We start from the raw sequence: 22,483 nt of genomic DNA, 5'->3' as shown, positions 1-22,483 counted from the left end.
TAATATTTATTTTCAATTGCATTAATTATATTCTGTCAAAAAAGTACAGGGAATTGTTTAATAGAACACAAATTTCACATTTAATCATTAAAATTGATTTTGTTGCCTTTAAAGTCATCTCCATTGGATGCAATACACATTTGCTAACGTTTTTTCTAGTCCTCAAAACATTTTTTGTATCCACTTTTTTGGCATGGGCTTAGGCTCCTTCCACAAATTTTGTTTTATGGATTCAATAGACTCAAAACGGGTTCCACGGAGAGGCAATTTAAGTTTGGGGGGGCAAATCAAGTCCCACAGAGCTAAATCAGGTGAATATGGTGGTTGATCGATGGTATTTATTGCGTGTTTGGCTTTGAATTTGCTCACAATCGTACGATGTTATCGTCGTGTAAAATCCACGAGTTGTTCTTCCATAATTCTGACCGTTTTTGATGAATTTTCTCATGCAAAAGCCTTAGTACTCCCAAATAGTACTTCTTATTGACCGTTTGTCCCTTTGAAACGAATTCATGATGTACCAGACGGCAGATATCAAAGAAAACAATAATGAGTATCACATTGACTTTTGACTTCACGGACTTCCTTGAACGCTTTGCACCACTCATATGCACGGGTTTTTGATAGAACTGATTCACCAAAAAGCTTTTTCTAACATTCTCAACGCGTCAGCAGATAAAATTTCGTTAGCAAAAACAACATTTAAGGCAAACTCTTTGTTTAATCATTTCGTTTATTGTAAAAATCGTGGAGCAATAGTGAGGCAGACTAACTCATCCAGCTGTTGCAAGCAAACTGGTTTACAAATTGCGCTCAAACTTGATATCATAATGACAGACAATTGAAATTATCAATTCCCGGTACTTTATGACAGAATATATTATAGCAAAAAATAAACATTGAATTACAATATAAAAAGATTTACTGTCAAAAAAAAGTTCAATTTTGATTCATTTTTTCAGTTTATCTTTTACTTTTATTATAGAATATTTAATAAATTAGCAAAGTATGGTTATGTGGAAATGTTTCGAAATGAAACATAATTAAGTCGATTATTTGACTCACTGTAATAAGTAAATCATATTTCAGAGTCAGGAAGAGTAGCTACAATTCAAATATCTAATGTATTTTATTAGTATTTATTGATTAAATGTAAGTAATCTAATCGACTTACATATATTCCATTTCTGAACTTTTCCTACCTCTAAAATGTTCATTACTCTTTACAATTACAAATACTGTAGGGTCCTATTGCCAGTGTCATCCTTGATCCAGAGAAGCACCACAGAATCCATCACTTGAAGCTGACCCCAGTACTAACTTTTTTTTGAAGATGTACCATGAAATGACATTGCCCTCATTTGACATAACTACAAATACCATGACAGTACCTAGGAACTTTGTTTTCATAACTTTTGCGACATCCCTGCTGTTCATAGCCATCCAGCGTTATGAACCTAATCTTGGGGAAAAAATTCCTCAGAGGAGAACCATCCTTGCGATTTTTCAGCTTGTTGTTGCATATACAATTTATTTTATTTTTCAATATATAATTTTCTCTTCTTTTTTTTGTAAGTCACGTGTCGTAATGTGCATCACCATCAAAATTTTAATACTGAAATAAGAACCTTTTTCAATTAAAAGATACTGATTGTTTCGACCTAAAGCATTAAAATATTTAATCACTTCTATTTACCATGTGTTAACAGTTACCAGGGGCGAACTGAAGGGGGGCTAGAGAAAAATGTTTTTCTTCATTTACCTTTTTGTGAGAAAAAGACCTTCTTAAATTGAATTGGGGATGGACGCTAATTTTTTTTCTCAATATTTATGATTTTTTTTATTTCTCGATTGAGGTGGGGTACACCCCCACCCCTGTAGACACCCCTAGTTACTCACCAAAGTTTCAGCCATTTTGGACTTGCAGTTCTTATTTAACAGTCGTTTGAGTGAGTGGATGTGAACGTTTTTGTGAAAATGGACAAAATCGAGTATCGAGCTATAATTAAATATTTGTGTTTCATAATGGGTGAAACTTTGATGAGTAGCTGTCAACAGATGCTAGATAGATGTAGCTCTTATTTACGAGTGCTACCATATTCACGTTGAGGTGGGAAACTTTTCAGACCACCCTCGTACATAATGTTATAATAAATAACGGAGAAGAAATTTAAGAATAACTTCTTAAATACGGTGAAATAGTCATGAATATCAAAATGAAATACTTAAATTGGTTAATTACGACTTATTTTTAATTAATGTAGTATTTCAACAGTGAAAACCAAACAGAATCTTCCCTAATTTTCTTGAAGTAATATCAATAGCATATTCGTAATAGAATATTTCAAAATTAATACTTAGGACCTTCACAGGTTCAAAATATGGTGGGCACTAATTGGGATTTTCTACGTTTTCCGTCTCTTCTAATAATCTTAACCTGATGTTCTAACATATATCGTGAAATATGAGATATGAATGATGTACATCAAAGTAAGTATTTTGAAACATTCCATAAGGAGCATGCCATTGATATTATTTCGAGAAGATTTGGGAATATTCTGTTTGATTTTCAATGTTGAAATAAAAGGATTATATAAAAATATTTATTAAAGATTATTTAAGTAATACAGGTCCAAATAATCAGTCTGAGCAGGGAACTCTATCTAAGTTTTAATTGAAAAATGTTAATATTTCATGAAGTAAGAACATAAAAATATTAAATTTATGATGACTTGGTGACGATACACATTATGCCACGTGATTTATAAATATATGAGACAATGATATATTGAAGAATAAAATAAATTGAACATATAAACGATAAACCAGCCACTTCATTTTTCCTAAAAATGTTATGAAGCCCACCGATGAGATTGTGCAGTAGATCTGGTGGCACTCCAGATATTCATAGAACTGATTAGTACTAAGTTGTAGGCCTTGATTCGACTGACTTCTAACTATAGAAATATCTATTCTATACGATTTTAAAATCTCATGACTTAGAACGACACAATTTGATGTATTTAACGCAATTGATTTAGTCCTACTAACTCGACTTTTAGCTATTCAAGAATGTTATTTTAAATTTATTTGTGTAAAAAAAAAAATGTATATATAATAAACTATCTAACAAAAGTAAAAATTAGAATAATCAGTTCAAGAAAAAATAAATATTTACTATTAGTCGAACAAAAAAATGCAATGAAAAATTGAATATTTTTTTAAATTTAAATTCTGAGTGACCAAGAGGTAGTACACTAAATATAAATGAATTTAAAAGTAATAGGTATGCATGTATTTACTTGAATTTTTTTGTGATACTATATTTGTTCCTTTTTTTTAATACTCTTTCAAAATCTAGGAAGGACAAGCTAAAGCACGGATCTTAAGGTGAAAAAAAAGGATAAAATAATCCAAACGCCATATTGGGTATTTTCTATGATGTTGTTTAAATCGACTGATATATGAAAGTCAAGAATTAAAAATTATTCTTTATTATCCAAAGGTTGTTTTGACTTTTTTGGTATATTCAGTAATGAATCAGAAGAAGAATTGGAAGAGGAGGAACCACCTGGAGGAGAGCTCTCTTTGACTCGTTTTCTTTTTCTCTTCCTTCTTTTTCTTTTGTCTGAAGATTTGCGTTTAGGAATTTCCGCCATGGTTTCAGTGCTTTTATCACTGCTATACTCATCTTCAACAAGAGAGGAAGAGGAGGAAAGATCATTCTTATTAGTATTTTCTTGAGAAACAATTTTGCTGCCACTTTTCTTGCCCTGTCCTTTCCCTTTCTTCGCTCTAGTACTTCTACGATGTTTACAACGCTTTTTCACGGGTGTGGTTGAAGACTGGACACTAGGATGTGTTGACGAAGTTGAAGAAGATGAGGATCGAGAATGCAGTCTGTTGCTACCTTTCTTATGCCTTAATCTTGTATTTCGATCTTCACGAGAACTGGATGAATTATTTACTCTATTTTCAGACGCGAGTTCTTCATCAGAGCTGATGACAATTGTAGTTTGATTGTTAGGGAGAAGATAATTGGTATTGTTTTCTTCGTCTGTAGATAACAAAACTAATTCAGGAGTGCGCTCACTTCGAGGGGGAAGAACGTCAACGATCTCAACATTTTCGTCCTCTGTATTGTCAGAGGAATCATCGACTGGAACGACTGGGCGACGTTTTCTTTGCGAGGTTTCACCACCACTTGTTGAAGGAGTATTTTCGTCAAGTACACGTTCTGTACTTAATGAAGATAGGGAGTCTATCTCAAGAGGGGGATAATTGGGAATAGTCGATCCGGTACTAGTTCGAATTTCATTGACAAAAATGACATCCGTGTCAGAATCAACTGAAGTTCTAGAATTGAATGAAGTATTTAAATCAAGGGGTCTTGGCCTATGAACAGCATTTCGATCATAGCCTATAAGATCATAAACAGATCGAGCATAGTAGTAAAATTCGTGACTGAAATGCGAAGTTCGTTCTCCTATATAAACACGAATAGTGTCCATAAAACGTTGGGACAAAATGTCATAGCTGCATATTAACTCTAATATTGAGTTTAACACATAAGACACTCTTTCTGAGTCACGGTCAAACAAAACAGATAATTCTCTATTTAGCCAGGGAACTAGTCTATGGGTTTGAGCAGGATTATTTCTAAACCATTCAGGTGAGCACTCTCGATAGCGTCCCGTGATATCAACTAAACTTTGTGGATCCACCCATAAATTCCTTTCATATACGCTCTTACGAAATTCATTAGAGGCAGTTCCACGACGTCTTCTCCATAAAGGACCATTTGCACCAAATCCACTTTGCATCTGATGAACTGTAGGAAAAGTGGGTAAATTGTAATGAGATCGACCATGACCAAAAAGAGAGATATGAAGTTCCTCCATAAAGCGACGATCATTATTGGAGCCAGCAGCTTCCTGCTGAACTTCAGGTGGCGGAGGAAGAGTATATTTTTCATAATCGTCATCAGATCTAATATTATGGATGATGGAACTAAACTTTGATTTACACAAAGGACACTCTGCTTTCACTTTTGACCATTCTAGGAGGCAAGTGAAGCAAAATTTATGAAGACATGAATCAGTAACAGAACGATTTTGAAGTTTTTCGAGACAGATAGCACAGTTAGGTTCTGGACTGCCAGGATGGGGCTCAGATTTCTTTCTTGGCCGAGGAGAAGATCGATCAGGCGTTTTTGCACTAGGCGATATGCGAGGAGGAGGTGGAGTTACTGAATAAATTTTTTCTTCTTTCACTTCCATCTTTAAACTAGAAAACAAAAGAAGATAAAGTTGAGAGCATGACCAAGATATCAGAGCATAGGATAGACATATCCTTTTTCTGCAGGTATATATTGAATTTATAAAAATACATCTCTTAGGAAAATTCAAACAAATAAGAAGCAACACCGTTATACTGAGATGCAGTACTTCAATACCTTAAGGTAAAAATAGTAAATAAAACTTTTGATAAATCCTTTTTACGAACAAATTATTTTATTATTAGTTATCAGATTACAAGAAACCTACTTTGATCAGAAAACATCACATCCTTTCGATTCCAGTTTAGAAAATTAAATTCAGGTGTAATAAATAGTTTATAAACCTATGAACAATTTTAGAACATACTACTTTTTGATGTAAATTAAATTTAAATTGCTAATATTGTCGTCATTTACGATCAAGAAATACCATTCCACTTGAATAAAAGTAGTAATAAATTCAGGGTATGAATAATATCGGGCTTGACTATATGTAAATTACTCTTACTCATTCATTACTTTACTTTCGTAAATGATGAAAATTAAATAGAAACAAAGCGTTAAGTGTGTACATATTGCCATTGAGATTCATTATTTACTATTCAAGGTCAGAAAAGTATCAAATGCTTTGATTGTATGAAAGTTGGTTGCCATCTTCTTCCTCTTTAGATAAGTAGAAAAAAATGAACCCAAGGATCGATCAACGACAAATAATGACAACTAATAGATGAACATTACCTTTAAAAAAAATAGTTTAATGCGCATTTTTATCAGATATTCGATTTTTAAGGAGCTCTTTATAGATATGAGTATGGCTTAGCCTTTTGCCTGGACGTCATTTATTCTCTTTCTTTCTTAAAATTGGCTACAACGTAAGCTTTGCTTTGAAGTTGAAAATCAATTATGGCAACTTTTTAATAATAAGCAAAGCGATACAAATTTGCCGAACAAGATATTCCTGAAGAATATCTTCATCAAAATAAACAAGAGTTCTGATATTGTCATGGTTCATGATAGATACAAGAAAAGGCTGAGATACATTACATGATGATTATTAACTAATAAGGATTGATGCACTCCAACTTCAGGGGCACCCCTCAGTTCATTTATAGACTGCAAGTCCCTCTCTCCCCATAATACTCCATAAGAGATGAATTCCCTATCTCCTTCATATAAGGAGACTTTCGATCTATTTTCAAGATCTTCCTAAGTGCTACTTTAGAGAATTACTCATAATCCCTCTCCTCCTACTCAAATGCTAATAAATAATTCACATCGCTTTCCTTATTAATTTACTCTAATAATACTATTTAATTCGCGTGGCATTCCTTATTAATTAAAAGGTTGCGATTATTGAAGTTTAACTTTCCGTCTTCATTATTACGAATTTCGATATAGAAAGAGACAATATAACGTGCAGACAAAAGACTTTATCATACCCAAAGATCTTCCAATGCTAGACTACTCCATGTATATTTTATTCATTTGTCCCCTAAAATGAATGGACAAAACGGTGTTTTTTGACTCGACTTCTTAGAATATATTGACTAATGATTGAAGTTATGCACTTATGTCAAAAGAATGAACGTAATAATTGAAATAACCTTCATGAATAATGTTCAAGACTACATCTAAATAAATAACTATGACCAAAGGTTACGGAAGAGCATATCCAGAATATTATATTTCAACTTTAGATGAACCTCCTCACCTCTGTTCCCCTCTCCGAATACTTAAAAATCCTTCTCTATCCGAAATATGAGTTAATATCCATTTGATGAAACAACATTCGAGCGCTGGATTGGATTGGTTGGTGGTCGTGGTCACGGTATTGTTCTAGCTCCAGTTCCACAGTCTTTTGGTTCTTGTCTTGTTTTTTTCTCTTTCTTCGATCACTCTTCCTCTTTTTTTCCCAATTCTTTTTTCCTTCTCTTTCTTTCTCTCTCTTTCAATTATAATTATTTATTTTATGGAATCTTAAAAAATAATGAGCAAAGATCTTTCTGCAGCTGAAGCAGCAGAACTAGTGTGTGAATGCAGAGAACACTAAAAGGATTTGAATACACATAACTTTTTTTTTGGCGTGCGCTTATTTTGACTCAAGTGCACAATAATTTTCATATATTTATAACGTAAATGCTTTAAAGGGAAACTTTGACAGCTCCTATCTTACTCATTTAAAAAAAATAATTAAATTTTTTGTATAGAAAGTGTAACTATTAAACAATTATCATTTCAATGACATGTAGTATGTATTACATATTTTTAATTTAAGTGTATTTGTATAAGGAAACACATATATTATGTACAATATACACATTAACACCGAACATAAAATGGAGAACAATTCAGACTGTTTGATATAAGCTTAGCAGTTGAATAATTTTAAGCAATACTTTTCCTTGCTATATTTCCATGATATTGGCTGTTAGCTTCAGAATGATTTTTTTAGCTAGGATATTGAAGAATTTGATTGGAAAAAGTGCTGAGTAGGAAGTTATTCGTAGTACATGACCACTTTTGATTCATTCCTTTCAGAAAATAAATTAATTGACTCTCTCTCATGTGAAGAAATGGGCTTGGATACATATTGGGTAGTAATGCTCATTATACCTACTAGATATGTTTCATTATTAAACTTCAGTTTAATTAAAACTTTATAAAATATTCCGTTGACATTATAGTTGTTTCTATAAATATAAATTTAATTATTTTATCAAGTGGGTAAGATATGACCCGTTCAAATTTTTAATTTTCTGCATTTACTTTAATAATATGATAAAATTATTTTGCACTTCAGTCAAGCACAAAAAAGAGGACCTTCTATCTTCATCTGAATTTCAATGTTCCCTCACAAGTAGTGTATGTCAGTATGTAGGTACGTAAGGGAAAAATTTGTGATGTCTCGAGATAGTGAGAGGAATAAATGTACGGATCGATCTCTTATATTTAGATGATCATAAATAATGTTACAATTTACTAAATAAAGTAATAATTAATAAGCTAGGAATACCTTATTGGCTTTCTAATACGATTCCTGAAAAGTCCTTAACTCAAATTTTATTGATGCTAATAATTAATAAGTAGCAATTCACTTAGTTCTATTGAAATATGAGTAATATGGTCGGAGAGAAAGGAGGAAGATTACTTTAAAAAAAGAAGGCAAAGATTAGAAAACCAATGAGTAAGCTTTATTATATATAATACTGTTTACTGAATTGTAACGATATATGTTGTATAATATCATATCATATTGTATGTAATAGTCAATAGAAAGGTTTAAAAAAATAAATGAATGGATAATGATTAATGTTAAACGTATTAAATATGTACGTTGGGTCTTATATAAAAATAACAATTTATTGCCTGAACAATGAGGCCTGAAATATCATTGTTAATTAAACCATTGGTAACAATTGTAATGAAACGGTAAATGTATTAGTTATTAGTTTTATTGTAATGGCAGGATAATTTTTTTCCAATTTATTATTATTTAGCCTTCTACTTATTGTCATTTGCTACAAAAAATGAATTATTTTATTTTCTCTTGATAAGAATAAAATAATCTTCTTTATCTTTTAGTTACCTTGGGTAATGAATCATGATTATAAAGAACCGAAAAAATAGCATAAAAATCACTCCACCAATATAATGGTTAGTTTCTAGCTAGGAGTGTGTATTATTTATTATACACTTTGATCACGGCGATGAAGAATTGAATATATCTTCGGCCTTCTCCAGCAAATATAATAAAATATCAGCACTCTCATTTCATTTCTTTACTTAATAAATAAAGTGAGCATACGCCAAAGAATAAGAACTGAGGAGGAAATTGGCATTGCCCTTCCTTTTACGTCAGTACCTGAACCATACATTGTGCACGCACACTATAAATAGCATCATGTCTACATCTGGAGCGAATTCTACGAATTTGGCTTTCCAGCATGAAGCCGGAACTGCGATCGAATGTCTTAGCGTAAGTATATTAATCACAAGTGATCCTTCGAGGATCTCTTTGTAGTTATAATTGGATGACGTCAGGAAATCCTAACGTCATCTAAAAACAATCTTTCTTTATTACAAAATCTTATGTATATTGAACATGAACGATTTTAGATCCCCATCACATTAACAAAGGAGCCGGGAACAGACTTTGCTGGAAATCCTGTGATGAAATGTGGCTTTAAAATTGGAGGAGGGATTGATCAAGACTATTTGAAGAGTCCGCATGGCTACTCTGACCATGGAATATACGTGACTGACATTCACGAAAACAGCCCTGCCTCCAAAGCCAATCTTCGAATTCATGATAAGATCCTACAATGTAATGGCTACGACTTTACCATGGTTACTCATAAAAAGGCCGTGGACTATATTCAGAAAAGCACTGTGTTGAATATTCTAGTAGCAAGAAAGGGAGTGACTCAATCATAAAATAAAGCCCAAGAGTCAAAATTAAAAAGGTCTAGTCCAAATGTCAATCCCATTAGGGATCAAATCTGTTCCAAAATATACATTAATACATTTATTTTGTATACCAATAATTATAAATATTGAACACTGGGATTGAGGGGGAAAAACCATTTGCCATATCTATATTAAGACTTTAAGCATTTAAAAAATTTCTATTATATAAATCTATAAAACTATGTATTAACAATATATTTTTAAATATTCGTAATACACCATCTTAAAACTCCTGAACTCTGTAACTTTTATTTATTATTATTGATGACACTGAGAATTCAGGTAGGCTCCAAACTTCTGGAAAAATCCATTGTCGATTTAAAGCTGATAAATTATAATTGATTAGTAAAGCATTCTTCTAAAAAAGCCACACTCATTTTGAACAATTAGAGATCATAAAACATAGATGCAGATTGAATGGCCAATGATGAGCTAACTCTCTATACAGTCTCATTTGTTTTGCATAAACCTTGACAATCCAGATCCTCACTTAAAGGTTTACTTATAACTTTATTCACTTTGATAGAATACTGAAATAGCTTGTTCCCTTTGGATAGAGATTTAACTTGATCATCGAAAAGAAGGAGATAGTTTCCAGACAAATTTTTATTTGATACATTATGCGATTCAATTTTTCCTCTAAAGGTATAGGATTTATCAATTTCGTAAATAGGAGTCACGTGGATCTCTATGGAGAGCGCCTCTATGATGGAATGGGGTGCATATGATTTAGCGCATAGTCTCCATACTCCGTTCTGGTCGCGGGATATTGTTATATAAATAAAAAATCGGACAGTCAATGGACTAAAAAGAAGAACGGGCTTCCAAAAAGTATTGGCAGTTCTGTTAAATACAGAATTTGCAGCAGGGAAGTCGCAAATGGAAGAGGAAAACTGATTGGTGGGTGTATTGGTTTTCAAAACCTGGAAAATAAAGATGATTAATTAAATTTATTATTTTATAATAAAAAGTATTATAGTTTTTTTTCTTTTTTTAAGGTGGTGAAATTGATATAAAGCATGTAGAGGAAAGGCTCAAGGAAATTTGGAATAATCGGATATGATTCATTGTATTAGTCACGCAACCCTCCATATGATTTATTTGTATTACTTATTTATTATTATTTAATGTTTATTAACGGGCTTTTGAAGCGAGCAAAAAAGACGTATGTTTTTCATTTTTAATAATGTGCAAAAAATAATATACGTAATCCATACTTGTGCACACTTAGAAGATGCAACGTGTTTGACAAGGTTTTTGAGAGGTCCCCTCCAAGAACAGGATCCCAAATGACTAGACGGGCAATCAATAAATCTAAACCAACAAGAAACCTCATGTTTTTCGATCGTAGGTCCATCCGCTCTTTCTGGACATCCATAAGTACTAAATCGGCACTCAAACGACAAGTTACTCTTTTGCAACATATCCTCAAGAAGTTTTTCTGCAATTATATTACGGCAAGACAGATCCTTAGAGCGACAAATGGGGCATTGGCCTCCATCTGTTGAGATCATCAATTGATTGCGGCAAAGTTTACAGAGAAGGTGTCCATTTTTGCAGCCAAAGAGGGGTCCAGAGCGTGGTAGCTCAAAGCAGACTGGACACTCCAGTAGATCAAGTGTTGTATCATATTTGCGTTTTTTAGTCAAGGAAACCATATGATCCGTAATTGGAGAAGAAGAAGAGAGAACTGAACACATATCACTGTCAAATCATGTGGAATAAAAAAACTAGAACGTCGATAACATGTATATTACTTATTAATATATGTGTATTAGTTACTATAGTACTGTATGAAGTAGTGTATCATATTCATATATAAGTTGAGCTGCGTTTACACAAAATCCGAGGGCAAGCTTTAGGCCGGCTTTTTTAATATTATGAAATTACGTCATGTATTTCGTCAATGCATTAGGATTATACAGACTATACTATTATTATTATAATAACTAATAGTAATATTGTAAAAGTATTGTAGTAGGTATAGCTGAGAAGGGGGAACTCCGTGTTGAAACAGTTCTCAGGAAATAACTGGAAAAATCTGCGTCACTCATGTTTGCTCTGCAATTCGTTCACATCATATCACAAATAACACATTCGCATTCAAGATACTTACTTACTACGTACATAGATACATACACCAAATTTAACTGTCACTGAATATGAACTAACAACCGGCGTGGTTATAAATCATAATAATCTAATTTTTGTACATTTTCTTATCCAAAAAAGGTATCCGTGGTGTGTCAACATAAAAACAATCTTGAACAAAAAATCAGGAAAAGGAAAAATCCATTCAATATTTTTACTTCATACAACCCAAGTTTTCATGGACATATTTGAGTCAATCATAGGCTACGTATTCAAATTTGTGGAATGAGTTAAAAAACCCAATAATTAAACCTTTATTTGATTTGGAAGACTTACATGGGCCCTTTCCAATGAAATCTATCAATTTATCATTCTTTTATTGTGACGATCCATTTTGGCTACTTTATTGGTGCAATTTGCGACACACCTTTGGGTTAATAAGAATGATTTGTGGATAGAAACTCAGGATAATACGTCGAAGAGTACAAATGTATTTTATGTTTCAGAAACATTATTTTAGGTTTTTTTTGTGTTGACGGGCCACATACATATATATAATCTATTGATGTATTTAAATTAAGTCGTAGTGAAATATAATATTATTTAGGAGAGAGACGTTAGAAACTACATAGTCACATATTGTAGTTATTTGGATATTCTTCAATGTTTTGAAATCATCGTAATTTTAACAGTACAGGGGCGTCCACAGGATTATATATATATATTTTTTTCGGGGGGAGGGGCGTGGTGCTTGTAACTTTTTTGAAAAAACCCAAAACTTAGCAAAAAAATTCAAAAATCTATTGCTATGATCAGAAATTTCAAAGATTCAATTTGTTGGAAAAAAAAATTTCAAATAAAAAAATTTTTAGAAAATAATTTCAAAAGTCTACAATTGTTCACAAAAAATTAAATTTCAAAGAAAAAAAATCATAAATCAACACCTATTCTATGAAAATTAAATTTTTTCGAAAAAAAAATTTGAAAAATTAAATTTTTTGAAAGACAAATTCAAATGTTAAATTTTTAAGTAAAAAGCAAAATATCCTTAATTTTGGGTGGGACTACAGCCCACCTCCCGTGGACAGTATATAATACGAACATATATTATTTTTACTTAATTATATTATATAAAAGAATACTTAAAAAAAGAGCAATAGCCCAATGACGTCACGAAATTTCTGATACAATCCTAGCAGTAGGTGGCTGGGTCGATTTTTAATAAATGAATATTACATATTCACAAAAGTCCTTAACCTTTTTTTAGAGAAAATGATGCTCTTCTTCTTTTCAGAAAGTATTATTTATTTTCTCATTTAATGTTATTAGCACATGAACTTCTTAAAATTATTTCATCATTTAAAAAAAAAAAATTGTCAACGCAACAGTACTCAAGCATAATTTCCTCTGGAATTTTGATTGAGAACCAAAACTGATAGTTGAGAATCCCTCTGTTTCACATCATCTCTACCTAAGATGATTAATTTACACAAAGAGAAAATACAAGTTTCAAACCTGTTCAAGTTCGTAAATTGTTCAGAGATTACGAATCTGAATACGGAATTCCCGACTTGGAAGTTCAATAAAACCCTAGTGGAATTTGAAATTTGTACTAGGTGTAATTTTTTTAAATTGAAGTTTTAGAGAATATTGTCATCGTAAAATTGCCTTAATGAAAATCTATGGATGGAGCTGACCCATCTAAGGATCCGTAGGTAATTTTCTCAACTACAAAAACACAATGAACATAGATAGTGGCCCTTAAAGCTGCCATTGTTAAAAAAATATTAGGAGGGGTCTGTTATGGTTCTTGAAGTGTTGTATTCCACAAAACAAATGTTATTCTCAAAAAATTTAATTTTGTGGAAAAAAATGTTAAAAATCCAGAGTTGTTTGCAAAAAATCTCTAAAATTAAATTTCAAATATAAAATTCTCCATGTCCGAGACCAAATCTCACCCCCCCCCCTTTATCCTATAATTTCTGCATATGCGTACAAGTACCACTATATATTTATGAATAAGAAACAAATCATCAAATTTCACATGGTACAACAACCTCCATGTACTAGAGAATATTTAAATGTTAGTAAACTGGTTCCCACCAAAAAAAAACCAACGGCTTTTAAATATACGATTTATTCCTTTGAATTTGGCATAAATTGGCATCAAATGCTTTTTCCTTGCTTTTTGCAAAGTTCTCTTTCCTCTGGCCTCATAATTATAAATTGACAAAGGGAATCCATTAGAATTTAGAAATGAATCATAGATATCACATTCTGAAATTAACTTGCTGGGGTTGGAATGAGCCATCAAGAGACACGGAATCTATGAACTAACATTGCTTAATACATGGAAAATATCTGATAGGATGATGATACATGACTCAGCGGAAAAATGTATTTCAAACAATCGTCTTTATTACTCATTATTGATTAATTACACAATGCCCATGGGCTATGAAGTGTTCTTATCTCTATAATAATTATATTCCAATAAGAATTCCCGATGCCGATTCTTTAATATTTTAAATAATATTTAAAAAATACCATTTTGAAATCAGGGGAGTTCATAGAAATATATATGTATATTTTTTTTTTTCTGGGGGCAAAATGCAAAAATACAATTTGAAATTTTTGCAAACATCTTCAACTATTCAAAAAAAAATTCAAAAACCCATGGTTATTCCTAAACAATTCAAAAATCCCCAGCTCTTCTAAAAAAAATTCAAAAATAAAATTTCTAACATAAAATTTTTTATACAAGTACAAAGCAAAAGTTCCTTAATGTTTTTTTCTCCTAAACTTGGAAAAATAATAAATAATTAAATACCAGTAATAAATAAGAATCGGAATCGCAAATTAAACATTATGTTCCCGATGCCGATTCTCCGAATCTGATTAATCCTCCACTCACTACTCTTTATACTTTTCAAATATATAATATAAATCGGCATACTCTGTCATGCAGGAGATGTGATTCCCCTAAAAGTTTTTAACAAATGTAATAATATAGATATACATGTATATATTTCATGTTTCTTTTATTATAAAAGTTAACAATGGAGTCAAATTGGACGACTAATCCTTTGAAAGTGTCGCGGAATCAACTCAAAGAAGCCATAATTTATATTTACAATTACAGAATTTTAAAAGAATATATTTTATTTGAAAGGCCATATAGGGGTAATATAATTTTTCTAATTCATTTAAAAGTTCTAAACTGTAGCTAAAAGGATTGGGTATTTAACTCATCCCACAAATTTGAGTACAAAGCAAATAATTGACTCAAATCAGGAGCTACTGCAGGATTATATATATGTTTATTTATTTTTTGGAGGGGAGGGCTTGCTTTATGGAATTTCTTTGAAACAAAAAATTCAAAAATGAACAATTAATTTTTTTGAAAAAATATTTCACAATACCATAGTTATTCTCAAAAAATTTAATTTTTTGGAAAAAAATGTTAAAAATCCAGAGTCGTCGCAAAAAATGATTTTTTTGCAAAATATTTCTAATATTAAATTTCAAATATAAAATTTTTGGAAAAAAATTCAAATGTTAAATTTTTTGGAGAAAAATTTCAAAGCTATTCACAGATTTTTTGAAAAAAAATTAAAAAATTAAATTAAATTTCAAATATTAAATTTTCTATTTAGAATCAAAAGTCCCTCTGGCCTTTTCCTGTGAAAACCCTACGTATATATGAAAAAAAAAAAAAATTGGGATTGTCTCCTATTCTTGATTTTTGTTCAAGATTACTTATATGTTGACGCACCCCATATTGTCTGCATTTATAAGTAATAAATAATTCAAAAACTCATTTTAAAATTTTGCTTGAATGAATTGAACCCGGTTAGCGCACAAAAAAAATCCTTAATATACTGTTTGCTACTTGGTATAACCCTGAATTGTATTGACATCCACCTTGCCATTTGTAAAGGGGAATTATCGTCGTATAATGTAGCTTGAGAAAACTTTTTCTATCATGCCTATTTTTCCTTACTTTTAAATAAAGTTCATTCACCACATGTTTGATGGAAGAGATTTTATTAATTCGGTACTTTCATCATTAATTTGAAAAATTAAGTTTTTTGGACAAAGTTTCTTACAAAAATTTTTGTAAAAAAAATTTCAAATATTAAATTTAGAAAAAAAAAAAAATTACAAAACCCTCTGTTTTTGCAAAAAATAACATTTTTTGGAAAAAAAAATATAATATTAAATTTTTTCAGAAAAAAAATTCAAAAATCTACAGCTATTCACAAAATATTAAATTTGTTGACAAAAAATTTTAAAAATTGAATTTTGTATGAAAATAAAAATTCAAATATTAAATTTTTAGGGAAAAAAAATTAAAAATCTTCAGTTATTCACAAAAAAATGAAATTTTTTTTCTCTAAAATCCATAGCTTTTCTCAAAAACAAAAAAAAATATATAGTTTTGAAAAAATTTCAAAACTAAAATAATAAGTAATAAATTTTTTGGAAAAACTTTAGTTATATATAATAAATTTGTTGGAAAACCTTTACTAAAATCAATAGCTATTAACAGAAATTAAATTTTTGGGAAAAAACTTGGAAGACTTTAATTTCTTGGAAATTTGGATATTGGGGGGGGGGGGTCAAACAACAAAATTCAGCATAAATTTTTATGTTGTGGAGAAATAACTAAATTTCTAAGCTGTACATTTCCAAGGGCGTCCGCAGGCTAATTTTTGTTTTGGGGGAGGGCTTTGTTTTAGGATTTTTTTTAAAAATAATAATAAAAAAACTTTTTGAACAATAATCCAAGAATTATTTATTCAAAAATTCATAGCTTATTACATATATTTTAATTTTTTGGAAAAAAGTTTCAAAAATTAAATTTCAAATATTATATTTTTTGAAAAAAAAATCCACATTTTTAGGAAAAAATTTGCAAAAATCTATAGCATAATTTGCCGGTGGGAAATTTTAAAATATTTTTCCCAGGACGTCCAAATGAGGTCATTATACTAGAAACCATCAAAAAGGTCCACAAAATGATTTTGGCGAACCGTAAAATGTGACGATAAATTTTCCAATAGAAATCAAAATTTCTAGATTTTGGGAAAGGGGAATACAGCCCCTCCAGCCCAGCCCCTGCGGAGGATCCTGGTTTATATTTTTGATCAAAAATATATACAAGGACTTAAGTTTGTATTTAAACTTTTAGTTTTTGAAACTTGAGTTGGACTTAAGAAATTTAATTCAAGTAACGAGATAAGTAAGTACATACATAAAATTTAGATATTTTAGTTCCAAAGGAATATGTGTAAAGTAAAAATTATTAGCAGTATAACAATTTATGCTAACTTTTCTACGCCCTATTTTTCAATGGGGATACATTTCCTTGAAAAACAAGCAAAAGTAATCTTACCTCAGATACCTATATATGTAAAACTGGTCACAACAGAGTAAGTAAGGGGTATCATGAAGCAAAATTTTCGAGAAATTACAGGAATAGGGGTATCGAAAGTTAGCTTTGAGAAAAATAAAACTACTTAAAAAAAACAAAAAACTCGAACCAATAATTGTTCGAGTCGACACAGCTTCAATTATAAATAAGTCATCTAATTTTTAAGTACAATTTCATCATGTTTGTACATTTATTTTTTCCCATCACTACTGAATTATTTGCAGTATAAATAAATTGAAAATCAGGTGTATTTTTTAATTTTCCCCGATTTTTTTTGGTTGGGATACGGAAGGGTAGAGTGTTTGCTATTTTTTAGAATTTACAAAATTCAAAATTATCATGGATCATAAATGTGTTTAGGTGTTGATAATGACATTCTCTTTTTTTTTCTGTGCCCTCAAAAACCGTTACCCTCCATCTGGTCAAAGTTCCTCTGCGTTCCGGAAGTACTCCAAAATCAGATCAAATGAAAAATAGGAAAAATCTTAACACAATTAAGGGATAAGAAAAGAAAAACTTATTTTATAATTTTTTGAATGTGTTTGTAATTTTTTTCATTTTATTATGTAGTCGATTTTGTGAGTAAAAACTCATGAAGTAAGTATTGACGGCATAAAAGTATAAATCAATCATTATGGATTTTCTATTTATTCAACTATTTATATAGTTACATTTTTTCGAGAACAGGATACATGGTCATAAACCTACATAGTTTTTAGATCTATGAATAATCAGTAAATTAATTCATGAAATTAGACTTTTGAAAGTTTTTATTCAATTTTGATCTTGAGTGATTGTAACAATTACATTTTTTCTGTCTTTTCTCTTGATCATATGTTTTCTGGGATTCGTTTGTTTTTGATGTTGTTTATTTTTTTACATCAGATGAATGAACTGACTTTAAAAGAATATTTGAATACTATGAAATGAAAACAAAAGGTCCAAAATCTTATACAGCACTCAAATTTCAAACTTTTCATGTAAAACGTACATTATAACATTTGTAGCAATGAAAGAAGTGTACCAGACATATATGAGTATTTATATAAATGTTTAAACAGAGATCAAAAGTACTTTGTCCTGATTTGTCAGATTGTACAAAAGGGGTCACATTATGTAACTGATTTTTTTTTTTTTTTTTTTTGAAAAACATCCTGGAACTACGCTAGATGCGAGATGGATTATTACTGCTTCTACCCTTTTAAGATTATACATTCAAAAAATCCATCCGTGGAGCTTAAAGATTTTATATGTCTATAGTACTACTTTCCTTCATAGGAGCCTAGAAAAAATATGATCAAGAGAAAAAACACAAAAATTTAATTCTTACAAATTATTCAAGATCAAAATTGAATAAAAACTTTACAAAGTTCATGAATTAATTTACTGATAATTCAAAGATTTAAGAACTATGTATGTTTATCCCCATATTTATCTTGTTCTTGAAAAAAATTAATTACCTAAAGAGCTGAATAAGTAAAAAATCCATAATTATTTATTTATATTTGATATGCGTCAAATGATACTTCATGAGTTTCTGCGTACAAAACCGTCTAAATAATAAATCAAAAAAATTACTAACAAATTCAAAAAAATTACAAAATAAGTTTTTCTTTTCGTATGCCTTAATTTTAATATGATTTTTCTTTTTTTAATGTGATCTGGGTTTGAAGTACTTCTGGAACGCTGGAACTTTGACCGGATGGAGGGTAACGGTTTTTGAGGGCACAGAAAAAAATTAATTAGGAAGTCATTACAAACATCTAAACACACCTCATGATCTATGATAATTTTGAATTTGGTCAACTTTAAAAAATAGCGAATACTCTAATGAAGAGATAATTTTCTTCTCTTAAGCTGTTTATTATTTAATTATTCATAACCGGATTGAACATTTGCTTATGCCCGTGTTTATTTCCTTCTCCTACTCATCCGTCACAGCTGCTTGTAGCTGATCCAATAAAACGTCATGACAGCTACGCTGCTCTCCTCCAAACATTCTTCAAATTGTCAGGGTTACCTATAGGGATCTAGGCAAAGAGTGGACACTCAAGGCAAGCAAGGTAGGATATAGTAGTTCTCAATTCTGATTGGCTTAAAATAAGAAGCTACTACACGTTCTTCCAGACAAGCAGCCAGTTTGAACAGGCCGTCTCCCACATGTGAAAAGAGAAGAATAAGGGCTACTACGTCACAACAATAACACGACATTATAGTTCTTTGTTAGGAACATAGTCTTCTTTGTTTTTAGATTGAATTGTTTATTTTTCCCTTAACCGCTCTTTCCCCAGAGTCCTTTCGAGTTACCATATTGGCATCACTTACTCATTTTTTTCCTTTTTTATAGTGTTACCTCGCAAACACAAAAATATACCCTGTATTTTTTTTTAGCTCTTGATGTTTCTCCCAGGGTTGTGGACTCGCTCAAATTTCAGGGCAAGTCCGAGTCTGACTTGAACTACAAGACTGAATCCCTAATCTGACTTGAAATTCATTATCAAGTCCGGAGTATAACCATAATTACTGACCAAGTCCAAAATATGGCAAGTCACACATATGTAATACTGTTGCGTCTTGACGAGGGAGAGACACAAGCTTATTTATAGTAGGAGAGATCCAGGATGACCAAGAGACATGAGGAGAAGAATTCACGTGGAGGAATAATGTAACACTGTTTATAAGATCATGTGTCTTCTAACTATACTCTAATATATTTACAAAAGACGAGACTATTTATAATACGTAAAACACAGTACTTATAATACATAGACGAATATACAAGAAGATAAAAACATGTAAGGAAATATTAAATACATAACAAATACGTATATTGCAAAATCAAAAAGATGACAAACACTCATATACTCTGCAAAATGCTCCACAAAATATATATATATGAATAATGGCGGGTTACCAATTACCACATATATCGTACGTGTACAAGTTTAAGTGTATATTTAGGTATACATAAATGATATAAGGAGAAGAGTTGCTCTCACAAAAATATCATTTATAAACATACATTTAGATGTGTACAAGCACGATATATGTGGTAACTCGCCTTAATAGGAGCAAAAGTGAAATAGTTTTGATTTTCATAAAAACGGAAGGGTATAGTTATATCTTCAAAACTAAACATTCTCGTTTCGATTATATATATATATATATATGTTACAGGCAATGAAGAAAATCGGGCATTTTACAAAATACTCGTTAGAGCGGGTAATCTGCAAAATGCCCCGGAAATCTATAAAAAATAGACAAAAAACTAATTTCAAAATATTCTTTAACATCAAATGTAATAATGTCAAAAAAAAATCATCTTTTTGAATATGGAATTTTTTTACCTAAATATTTTTACATATCTAATTGTAAATATATATTTAAGTTGTATTTTTTTACATATATAGTTTTATGAGATAGCTCAGAAATTTTATTATCAAACTCTATCAATGGCATGTAAATTTATATTATAAACAGTAAAATCCAGAGGATTTATATTTGGAGAGATCTAACCCTAATCAACGTATAGTAAAAAAATGTTCATCCTGCAGATGCCCTTGAGAAGCAGAATTATACCCAAGCCTATGCTTGGGCTTCGGACTTTAAAATGAATGTTTGTTTAGAAAAATACTTTTAATAATATTATTTAAAAAAAGGAAAACCAAACATCCCCATTTTCGGAGGTGTGTCCCCGGCTGAACGTACCCCCTGGAGATTTCCCCACTTTTAGTGGCATAGCAATATGATCAGTTCTTTAGGTTAATAGTGACGTTCTGCATTAAAAAATTATTCTTAATAATATTTATAAATCTTAGTTAGTTCCGCCCTTTTATTTTGGTTACGATGAGACCAAAAGGAGGTAAATATTAGTATCTAGGGTTTCAAATAAGAATTATGATTACAAAGAAGATTTAACATCATTTGTGGCCTATCCAATCCTCGTTTTTATTTTTCCTATTCAATCTCATTATAAGATGGAATGAAAAGTTACTTCGGGCAACATTAGGATATTCAAATGTATAACTTTTTTCAGTATTTTAGAGCATTGGCTCCAATTGATTCTGAGTATTTTTTCTGATTTTTGTCTGATTAAATGTTGTGTGATAAAATTAAGGTTACGATGTAATTACAAGTGTCTGGATAATTTATTATATCTGTATTTTGGAAGGATATCATAATGTCAACTTGTGAATGATCACATTGAAATTAAAAATATAAATTTTGCTGGATCATGGGGGAAGTTGGGACTGGAGGGGTAGGTCACCCTAAGTTGTCTGTACACCAAAACTATACCCCCCCCCCTCCTCTAGTTTACAGTATTTACACAAATTCATCCTTGAATGGGACGCTTTACAATTTTAAAAAACCAACTATGTTTATGAATTTGATATACACTTATTGAAAAACAAGGCGAAGCTGAAGATATTGCCTTAAAAAATATTTTGGGAAATACTGCCTTGTAACAATTTTGAATGTCCAATATAATATGTAATGAATTATATTAATCATATGATCTATTTGATTACAGAGCAGTTATCATTGTAGACTGCTTCAACCGTAAATTATAAATGAAATTAAAAATAAGTACCCACTGATTTTTTAAGTGAATTAAATAACATTTTTACTCTTTTAGGAAGTCAACCTTTAAGTAATTGTAATTTATACAAAAATAGAATGTGAAAAAATTTATATAATTTGTAGGTATATAAATATACTTGACAGTATATTCTTAAAGTTTCAATTAGTTTCTCGAATCTTCTCTTTTTGATTTAATATGTAATTTTTGGTGCTAAATCATAATCCTTGGACATAAAAAATGAATTCTCGTTATGTCTAAATATAACAAGGTGTATATTAATTTTTTTATCTCAAGTTCTCTGATACCTTTTGTATTATTGACAGAGGGAGTATTTTTTGACATCAAAATCTGTGACATGGTTCGAACTTTGAGTCAGAGGGGCATTATTGTTTATTCAGTGTTTATGTACATGTGTTAATTAAAATAGTGAAATGACCGTCTTGAAAAATTTGCTTTACAACAAATATTCAAAGTTTAAACACAAATGAAGCAATTCCATGGAATGACTTTTGAGGCTATTTTTCTATATTATTATGTTGTAATTTTTGGAAAACAGTCCAGTACCATTGTTTAAATAGAATTTTTGGCATTTTGATAAGGAAAATCCATTACGATTAAATCCTTTGAA

General features: G+C 30.6%; 3 protein-coding genes and 1 long non-coding RNA gene across 4 annotated transcripts; 1 reads left to right on the top strand and 3 right to left on the bottom strand.

The window, feature by feature from the left end:
- Nucleotides 1–1,233: 1,233 nt before the first annotated feature.
- LOC139904888 (uncharacterized) lies at nt 1,234–1,526 on the bottom strand. Its single transcript, XR_011779145.1, has 2 exons — nt 1,392–1,526; nt 1,234–1,320 (listed from the first exon to the last, which is right to left on the bottom strand). It is a non-coding gene; the product is annotated as an uncharacterized lncRNA (long non-coding RNA).
- A 1,530-nt stretch (nt 1,527–3,056) lies between these two features.
- On the bottom strand, nt 3,057–7,635 carry LOC121114402 (E3 ubiquitin-protein ligase Topors). Its single transcript, XM_040708358.2, has 2 exons — nt 6,990–7,635; nt 3,057–5,286 (listed from the first exon to the last, which is right to left on the bottom strand). Exon 2 carries the CDS (start codon nt 5,277–5,279, stop codon nt 3,486–3,488), a length of 1,794 nt encoding a protein of 597 aa, XP_040564292.1. The 5' UTR covers nt 5,280–5,286; nt 6,990–7,635; the 3' UTR covers nt 3,057–3,485.
- A 1,417-nt stretch (nt 7,636–9,052) lies between these two features.
- On the top strand, nt 9,053–9,982 carry LOC121114405 (tax1-binding protein 3 homolog). The gene is made up of 2 exons (XM_040708361.2): nt 9,053–9,254; nt 9,395–9,982. Exons 1-2 carry the CDS (start codon nt 9,180–9,182, stop codon nt 9,710–9,712), a joined length of 393 nt encoding a protein of 130 aa, XP_040564295.1. The 5' UTR covers nt 9,053–9,179; the 3' UTR covers nt 9,713–9,982.
- LOC121114403 (uncharacterized) lies at nt 9,789–11,696 on the bottom strand. Its single transcript, XM_040708360.2, has 2 exons — nt 10,963–11,696; nt 9,789–10,668 (listed from the first exon to the last, which is right to left on the bottom strand). Exons 1-2 carry the CDS (start codon nt 11,443–11,445, stop codon nt 10,186–10,188), a joined length of 966 nt encoding a protein of 321 aa, XP_040564294.1. The 5' UTR covers nt 11,446–11,696; the 3' UTR covers nt 9,789–10,185.
- Between the last annotated feature and the right edge of the window lie 10,787 nt (nt 11,697–22,483).

Source organism: Lepeophtheirus salmonis, chromosome 3 (assembly GCF_016086655.4).
Source record: "Lepeophtheirus salmonis chromosome 3, UVic_Lsal_1.4, whole genome shotgun sequence".
In the NCBI taxonomy this organism is placed as follows: Eukaryota; Metazoa; Arthropoda; class Copepoda; order Siphonostomatoida; family Caligidae; genus Lepeophtheirus; species Lepeophtheirus salmonis.
The sequence above is the reverse complement of the archived record's forward strand: the minus strand, read 5'-3'. Positions and strand labels throughout refer to the sequence as shown.

Excerpts from the sequence above, each read along its gene's own strand:
- LOC121114402 (XM_040708358.2), bottom strand. The coding sequence starts at position 5,279 with ATGGAAGTGAAAGAAGAAAAAATTTATTCAGTAACTCCACCTCCTCCT.
- LOC121114405 (XM_040708361.2), top strand. The coding sequence starts at position 9,180 with ATGTCTACATCTGGAGCGAATTCTACGAATTTGGCTTTCCAGCATGAA. Across the intron at positions 9,255-9,394 it reads CTGCGATCGAATGTCTTAGC|ATCCCCATCACATTAACAAA; the intron begins GTAAGTATATTA and ends GAACGATTTTAG.
- LOC121114403 (XM_040708360.2), bottom strand. The coding sequence starts at position 11,445 with ATGTGTTCAGTTCTCTCTTCTTCTTCTCCAATTACGGATCATATGGTT. Across the intron at positions 10,669-10,962 it reads CATCTTCTAAGTGTGCACAA|GTTTTGAAAACCAATACACC; the intron begins GTATGGATTACG and ends TTTATTTTCCAG.